This window comes from Drosophila innubila, assembly GCF_004354385.1.
Source record: "Drosophila innubila isolate TH190305 chromosome 3R unlocalized genomic scaffold, UK_Dinn_1.0 2_E_3R, whole genome shotgun sequence".
Classification (NCBI taxonomy): domain Eukaryota; kingdom Metazoa; phylum Arthropoda; class Insecta; order Diptera; family Drosophilidae; genus Drosophila; species Drosophila innubila.
The window spans coordinates 3646546-3655639 of NW_022995380.1; the positions used below are offsets into that span (position 1 = coordinate 3646546).

Here is a 9094-nt window from a genome sequence, read left to right on the forward strand (position 1 = left end):
TTAAAAATAGGAACAGGTTCTTCTACTATGTTAATGCCGCCTTGCTGAAGAATGACCAGATATGGCTTTACTGGACGGAATCGTTAAAACAAAACAAACATTTGTAAATTACAGCTTATTTTATTTACTGTACTTGTATTTCAATAATATAACTAATGAAATCTAATGCAGTTATCATGTTAAATAGCTCTGAAGCTCTGCAAAGGATAACGTAGGATCATTGATTTCACTCAATGCATTAGTACTGTCCGGTATGTATCCTTTAAATTTGACACATTGTTGAATCCTTGGGTCCGACGATAAAAGCGATTGTACCCTTGGATTCGATAATCCAAAGAAAACTTCTCCCTTCGCTACAAGTGGTGCTCTTGCAGATTCCTTAATCGAACCCTGTATCGTATTTAATAGTTCTTGATGGCATACGTTAGCAGTTTCCCCGAAGAACACTCCATCCAAGTCATTGTCAGGAATTAATTGAAACTGAGGAACTCCAGCATTGTTGAGGATTTTACATGTGAAAACACATTTCTTTCTTGGATCTCTGGGATGTGCATATATTCTCGTTGCCACAAACCCAACTGGATATATCCATTCAGCCGAATGGAAATTGGGATTCGTAGGTATAATTTCACCGAGACTGTGTATGAGGATATTGTGCAATTTTAACGGAAACATGGAGCTCTTCTGTGACGTTTTTGAAATGTCCCTCGATTTAGCTTTGGTGCTTTTCTTAGCCGCATGTTGTTTCTCGCCCATATGTTTGCTTGCTAAATCCCGACTTTCATTTAACAATGGAATTTGTGGAATGGTGCCTTTGTCCAATCCTTCGTAAGACATCAGTTTTTCAATTAAGGTCAGTCTCTCCGCACGTGCTGCAGTTAATTCTGCCTGCAAATAGCAAACCTCATCAATAATAGATGCGTTTTCCTAAAAAAAACAATACATATATCAGATTATAAGTTTTTAATACTCAGTATTATCAACGGTATTTATAACATTGCTGAATATACATTGGTAAAAATCTTTATACATAGGCGTATCATTACTTAGAAGTACTCGATAGCCAATGAGGCTGTGCATATTTTTCTGTTAAGCACTGTAGGCATGTACATTTATGTATAATGTACAAAGCTTATACCGAATATGCTGCATTTTGATTTTAAAAATGCATTCATCTCAAAAACTGAACAGACAGGCTTAGTCGACATGCATATGCATAGATGCCTTCTGCACGTCACAGATGTAAACTACATTTGCTTTGAGTAAAAACTTTAAAGTAAAATTATTCAAAATAATAAACTATAACGACCGAAGCCTAACTAATATTCTTTAAGGCATACGTACTAGAACATAATTTTTCACGCGCGATTTTAATTTTGCGTATTTCTTTTTATAATCCATTTTGTTTACATTCATATCCAGAATAGAGATGCAAGACTGACGATAAAACGATTTTATAGTTATCGATGTTACTTGTACAATATATATTGCATAGCAAATAAATTGTTAGGGATGTACAAAATATCGATTAAGCGATTTTTCAAGCAAAAAGCTTTGCCAGCGGAAGTAGTAGTGGGATTCCTGAAACTGAAGTAGCTTCGTTAAAGCACTTACAGTAGTATTTTGCAATCACTCCGAAAGGTTCCAAATCTATTTTGCATTATAAATTTCTGTCTTGGCAATTTATACTTCTTGTTGGTGACGAAATAAGACCACGCGCAAGCGTGCGCCAGCCTAAACACAAGAAATATGGCACATCTAAGTCAGTGGAAATACGACCGTTAGCAAACTGATTTAATCTGTTACCGTGATCACACGTCGTATTCTTCGAAGACAAGGAGGAACACGAGATCAACCCTAAATTCGCCTTTGATTTCGTAAACTCGTTTGGTGTGACCCTTGTCTGGCTACGTTGCATTGCTTTGAACAGCTGATTTTTTGCCGGCGAATAATTTACTTTTGCAATAACATTAAATTAATAATCTTGTTTTATTCATAAGGTGAAGGCTATAACATTTATTTCAGTGAATTTAAATTTTTTTCGCATGTGCTATAAGCCACACCAATGCCAAATCCAGTGCCGACAAATGCAGGCCACACGCGTCGTTTAAAAAATACTAGAGAAGCCACTGATCCAATAAGAAGACCGCCACCTGTAAATAAAATATTTGATATATTAATTAGAAACAAATAAATTAACATAAAATACTTAAGACAACACTAGGAATTTAATTTAACGAGGACACACTGACTGAAAATTTGTAATCACATGTATTAATATAAAATTCTAGATACGATTACTCGACGACCTGGTGGCACTTTTCCTTCTGATGTTACAGTCTAAAATTTAGACCTAGATCGTGATTTTATGAATAGCCCGAATTTTGTAAAACATGTGAATTTTACTGTCAACGCTGATGAGTTTGCGAAATATGCAGATTTACTAATGCATTTTTATTTTTTCTATAGTAAAGATACAGGAATTCGGTAAACTTTACGTAATGATAAGAACAATTTGCCATATAAACACGAATCCGATGATGAATGAAATATAATTTGACAACATTTTTATCACTGTATGTATGTTTAATACATATTATGTTATATAACAATATACTTACATCCTTTTACAATTGTGTCGGATATACACTGGTCTAACTTCTTCCCCAATCGATCTTCTGACATGGCCATTTCATTAACCGGCATTTCTGTAATTTTTTACTAATCTAGTCCAGTGGAAAACGTATGTTTATGTATTATCTACGTATGTAACACGGCCAATATAACTATTAGAGATAGTAAATTATCAATGACACTATCGATAACGTTGTTTTGTATTGGCATGGGTGATATTATGATGCAATCGATATATCGATAATTTTTTTTTGTTTCGCAATTTAATTAACGGAATCACTTTAATGTAATCTAATGCTCAATTAACTTTTTTCTATTTCGCTACGAGTGTTTATAAGCCTTAAGAGCTTTTTTGTTGGGCTTATTATTTATTTTGGCATAAACGATAGACTAATGTGGGCTCTATTTGGTATTTTTTCGAGATGTTAAAACATCGATAAGTCAACATAATTTCATGAATTCGACAAGTCGTGCAGTAAAAAATTATTGTTTTGAGAGGAAATATAATGTTAGTTACACTGTTCACTTTTAATGTGTAATTATGTATTAATTTTTTTACTATGTAATCCTTCAGTGGCTCACAGCTTATTTTAACCAGCAGCAGACATAACATTGATAGCCTAATGTCTTTCAAATACAATTAAATTTATTTTTGAAGAATTGTTTTTAAATTTTTTTTAATATTTTATATCATAAAAATCTTCTTAAAATAATGTCAATGCTATTTTATCTAAATTTCTTGCAGTTAATCTTAGATCCTTAAGTTCGCTAAATAATGTTCATGCATTTACACCCTTTACGTGAAAAGTAAGTAAAAGGGTATATTGTGTTCGTTGGAATTTGTGTAACAGGAATAGGGAGGCATATCCGACCACATAAAGTATATATATTCTTGATCAGTATCAACAGCCGAGTCGATATAGCCATGTGTGTCTGTCATTCTGTGTGAGCACCTAGATCTCAGAGACAATTTGAGATAGAGATACCAAACTTTCACACACAGACTCTAAAAACGTGGGAGCAGGTCAAGTTTGTTTTAAATTTTTGACACGCCCCTTCTGACCCCGTTATTCGCGAAAAACCGTCTGTTCGTCTGTATAAACAAAAGGATCTTAGAGACTAAAAGAGATAGAGTAACCAAATTTGGCACAAAGATTTCTATAAGCCCGCAGATCAAGTTTGTTTCCAATTTAAGACCCACCCCCTTCCGCCCCCACAAATCGCGAATAACCATCACACCCACAGTTTTTGAGATAATACCGTTTTTATGGTTATTAGCGGTATCTAGTAATATTATCTATTATCCCACTGAATCGCATCAAGATCGGACAAGTAGAACGTCAGTTATGGCGATTTAATGTTTTCAAATTAATACAAGTAATTTCATTAAAGTACTTTTATACATATTGAAATAGGTAGCGGGTATCCTATGATCGGGATCTTGACTATAGCCTTTCCGACTAGCTTTTTCTATGTAGTTCAGTTAAAACAACTAACTATAAAAAATCAGGTGTGCAAGGTGTGAAAAAGAAGCACTTATTCTATAAAAACTATAAAAGATTTGTAAATCAAAGTATTCGCCCTTACTTTTTACACATTTTGTCCATCATTTTGTGCAATTGATGGAAAGAATGAAAAAAGAAATCTTTACGTTTCGTTAAAATCCATTCATCGACCCCTTTTTGTATATCCCCGAAAGTAAAGGAGCGCTGCTCAGGCAGTACGTGTACCATCGAAAAGAACAAATGACGATCGGAAGGCGCCAAGTCTGGTGATTATAGCGGAATGACTTTTTTTTGTTTGATCCCATTTTTTCGGTTAATGCGTGGCTTAAATCGATCACATTTTGATGGTAACGGACGGCATTGACTCTTTTGCCGAATTTCAGAAGCTCGAGGTACACCACTCCCTTCTCATCCACACTGTCACAAGTCTTGACAGTTGCACTTTTTAAATTGAAATTATTTCACTTTTTGGTAACAGTCGGGGCCCATTACCAAAAAAAAAACCCAAAGAGAGAGCGATTTATGATGAATTCATAGATACATATTAGTTGAGAATCTCAAGTATTTTTTTAAAATATAATTTTAATATTTTAAGACAAAATGTCAATACTATGATCCTTTTACCAACATTAGTTTTCTGAAAATCTAATAGATTTTTCACTATTATTGTAAAAAATCTTAATCAAAAAATAATGTCATGAAAAATATTTATACGTTTTGATATTTTGCCAAGTTTCAATTCCGTTGAAAAAGAAGTTCGAAGACTATAGGATGTAAAACAGTTTTAAAAGAACGTTCACCATTTGGCTAAATTCGAATAGAAGATCATTACTCTCTTCATCATCTTGACCAGACTCGGACTCCGAATCGGAAGCTTCAAGTTAAGTGTTCCATTTCAAGGAATTATATTTTTTGTTGATGAGACACTGTTTTGATCTAACATTTCGTCGAAGATTAGCACGAATTTTAATAACTCCCACGGGTCTTAATTCACACTTGTCGCGGGCGTTATAACAATTTAAAAAGTGAGATAATGCCCATGGGCGTGTTTGCACTTTTGGCTGTGCAGTAGCGCCCATTGGCGTGCAGCCGTTAAAAATATACCAAAAATAATATATAATACTACCATTGGCTTAAAAATTTTTCTTGATTTAGATTTGGAATGGTGTTAGATAATTTTTCAGCTTATGGAATTTAAAAACATTTGTCGCTTCTTCAATAGCGCTAGTAAGGCTAGGAATATGACGTAACGTTACAAATTTAAAGAACAAATTATAAAAGCTTTAATATATTCTGCAGTGGTGTATATGCTCATTCCAATAAATTAATTCATGAATAAACTTTCAATTTAATAACTTTAATATATTTCTTGACAATAATTATCATAGTAGGTAAGTTTTTGATCAGTTTTAAAGTTTTAAACATGGCAGTTGTAAACATATATTGAAACGGTACAACTTTTTACGTATACCAAAACCGAGAAACCGAAATTATTAAAACCGAAATAACCGATTAGTAACCGATTTAAGAATAACGGTCATAATTAGTACAATCGATCATTAAATTTAATTATCTTGTTAAAATGTAATCATCAATTTTTAATCAATGTGAAAATTGATCATATAACACAGATACATTTAAAATCAAGGAATTTTTGTTTTGGCTGTAAATAAATATTGCTCAATCGATTTGCATCTTCGTCATTGTTTGAATGGGACTTTCATTATAAAACCATCTATATATATAAAAAGTTGCTTGTTATTAAATGAAATTGTAAGCATGGTATACCTAATGGCTAACAATTATTTACATTCCCTAACTTTATTGGTGAACATCAGGATAGCTAGAGTTTTAAGATGATATTTAACAATTTAATTAAAACAAATAATTAATTTAACCAAAACTTTTGCGAATTGAAAGCAGATTTTTTCCGAAGTAGTATTTAGGGAACAGGAACAGGACTTGCTTAATTGTTAATGCCTGACAATTCAATACTCAGATTTATTCGGATTCACTTTCTTAAATCCAAATGGAGAATCCATAATTTCCCTAATTTAATTTCGTTAAAGATGTTTTGAAAACGAGTCGTTTAAAGGCAATGTGAAAATTGCCAGTGGACCAATAAATACCGTCGGTTCACTTTCAGAAGGACAACGCGCTAGCTGCTCCTTGTAATTAAAAACGTTTGCGGCGGGAACTTTTCCGTTTGTTATACGATAGAAGTTCCATCATAGAACATAAACTTCGGGTGAAACCGCTGCAGCTTCATGACGTTTCGGAAATAGAAAATGGTTTTGAAATTGGTTTAAAAATTTTTCTTGATTTAGATTTGGAATGGTGTTAGATAATTTTTCAGCTTATGGAATTTAAAAACATTTGTCGCTTCTTTAATAGCGCTGGTAAGGCTAGGAATACGACGTAACGTTACAAATTTATAGAATAAATTATAACAGCTTTAATATATTCTGCAGTGGTGTGTATGCTCATTCCAATAAATTAATTCATGAATAAACTGTTAAGTTTAATAACTTGAATATATTTCTTGACAATTATTATCATAGTAGGTGAGTTTTAGATCAGTTTTAAAGTTTTAAGCATGGCAGTGGTAAACAGAGATTGAAACGGTACAACTTTTTAAGTATACCAAATCCGAGAAACCGAAATTATTAAAACCGAAATAACCGATTAGTAACCGATTAGTAACCGATTTATGAATAACGGTCAATATTAGTACAATCGATCATTAAATTTAATTATCTTGTTAAAATGTAATCATCAATTTTTAAACTATGTGAAAATTGATCATATGACACAAATACATTTAAAATCAAGGAATTTTTGTTTTGGCTGTAAATAAATATTGCTCAATCGATTTGCATCTTCGTCATTGTTTGAATGGGACTTTCATTATAAAACCATCTATATATATAAAAAGTTGCTTGTTATTAAATGAAATTGTAAGCATGGTATACCTAATGGCTAACAATTATTTACATTCCCTAACTTTATTGGTGAACATCAGGATAGCTAGAGTTTTAAGATGATATTTAACAATTTAATTAAAACAAATAATTAATTTAACCAAAACTTTTGCGAATTGAAAGCAGATTTTTTCCGAAGTAGTATTTAGGGAACAGGAACAGGACTTGCTTAATTGTTAATGCCTGACAATTCAATACTCAGATTTATTCGGATTCACTTTCTTAAAACCAAATGGAGAATCCATAATTTCCCTAATTTAATTTCGTTAAAAATGTTTTGAAAATGAGTCGATTTAAGGCAATGTGAAAATTGCCAATGGACCAATAAATACCGTCGGTTCACTTTCAGAAGGAAAACGTGCTAGCTGCTCCTTGTAATTAAAAACGTTTGCGGCGGAAACTTTTCCGTTTGTTATACGATAGAAGTTCCATCATAGAACTGTTAAATATTATAAGCAAGATTTATAAAATGGACCAAATAAGATGTCAACAGTGTATTCCGGGTATGTTAATAGTATATTGTATAAACAAAGCGAGAACAAATTTTGTTTATGTTGAGGAGAAATCAGAGATTAGAGTTTAAGCTGTTTCACTTTTAGGAAAATGTTTGTTGCCATTCGCATTTGCACACGTGTGTTTCTCGATTTTTCATTGTTCTTGATCTAAACGGTGGATCAAATTATTAAACAAATATTTTTTCACACATTACCATCCCTTAAAATACAATTTATTTCGAACGTCTGGTAGTGTCGTTAAGCACTAAATAAAATGATTGGGCTAGACAACAATGGATGCATAAAAATCAAAGTCGTTAGCAACGCGCCGGTCTAAATACATATACTCGTACTTTCGAACTTACCCTCAGCTTTACGCACGTGGCCCAAGGCACGTGTACACAATTCAGGTTGAACCCACGATTAAATTAATCGCTGATTAGTAACAGAGGACCTTACCGCGAAATGCGACTAAATTAAATATATATAGCTACCTTTCCAGGTGTCTGTCAGCAACGAATTTTTGTAATAACTCAGAGCCAGTCTTCCAATATATTTAATCTTATGTACCGTGGATTCACATTTCATGTTTATATCTTTATTAATTAAATTAATTTATTTACAAAGGAAAACAAAATTGGTTGCATATAGCCTATATTGTGTTCGACTTATTCTTTTTCACTAAGCATATTCCAAGAACTTTTCTAATAATTATATTATTTACAAGGCTGCAAACCGGTTAGTTCCGTAAACTCGAACCCACACTGAACCAATATTTTAAAAATATAGGTACGGTTAGAAAAACAAATTACCATAAGGTGCATACTTTTCTAATATCGCGCCACTATATTAGGTTTCAAATAAAAATCATAAAATAAAGCTAAATTTTTTATAAAATTGTTTTAAAATGAATTAAATGAGTTCAAAAAATAAAGGACAGATGAATGCTATAAAAATATTTGTTGTTTGTATTCAACTGAACAAAAATTGGAGCCAAATCCTTGTGGTCATGTTGTATATAAAGTTATTTGCGAACAGAAATCATGGCTCAAAACAATAAGCCGAACCTTTTCCAAACTGTTGTTGAAATAAGAGCGATTTATTTTTGATAAGTTTGCGGAAGCCAGACAACATTTTTCGAGTTTTTATGGTCTTATATAAGTCAGATTTTAGCCATTTTGTACAATTGAGATTTCTACCCTTAGGGGTTGACTTGTTAAAAATTATAAAAAGCAAACATTAAAATGTAATTTGTTTAGAGCTTTAATGAGATTTAATGAGCTTTATATGAATTTAACAGTATTTAAAAAAATTTCAAATGAAAGTTTTCTATTAACTTTTTGGCCATAGAAGTGAATTTTCCTTAAGTTAATAAGAGTTTAGTTTAAGTATATATGATTTAAATATCGATAACTCTCTGTCATGTATGCCCCTCCTAACAATACTGCGTGATCAGATATTTACCGGAGGAAACTGGTAC

At 32.3% G+C, this 9094-nt stretch overlaps 2 protein-coding genes across 2 annotated transcripts; both read right to left on the minus strand.

Annotated features, from left to right (window-relative positions):
- Positions 1–24: 24 nt before the first annotated feature.
- On the minus strand, positions 25–1451 carry LOC117791776 (transforming growth factor beta regulator 1). The gene is made up of 2 exons (XM_034631657.1): positions 1345–1451; positions 25–927 (listed from the first exon to the last, which is right to left on the minus strand). Exons 1-2 carry the CDS (start codon positions 1414–1416, stop codon positions 175–177), a joined length of 825 nt encoding a protein of 274 aa, XP_034487548.1. The 5' UTR covers positions 1417–1451; the 3' UTR covers positions 25–174.
- A 519-nt stretch (positions 1452–1970) lies between these two features.
- On the minus strand, positions 1971–2773 carry LOC117791777 (MICOS complex subunit Mic10-like). Its single transcript, XM_034631658.1, has 2 exons — positions 2622–2773; positions 1971–2153 (listed from the first exon to the last, which is right to left on the minus strand). Exons 1-2 carry the CDS (start codon positions 2704–2706, stop codon positions 2017–2019), a joined length of 222 nt encoding a protein of 73 aa, XP_034487549.1. The 5' UTR covers positions 2707–2773; the 3' UTR covers positions 1971–2016.
- Between the last annotated feature and the right edge of the window lie 6321 nt (positions 2774–9094).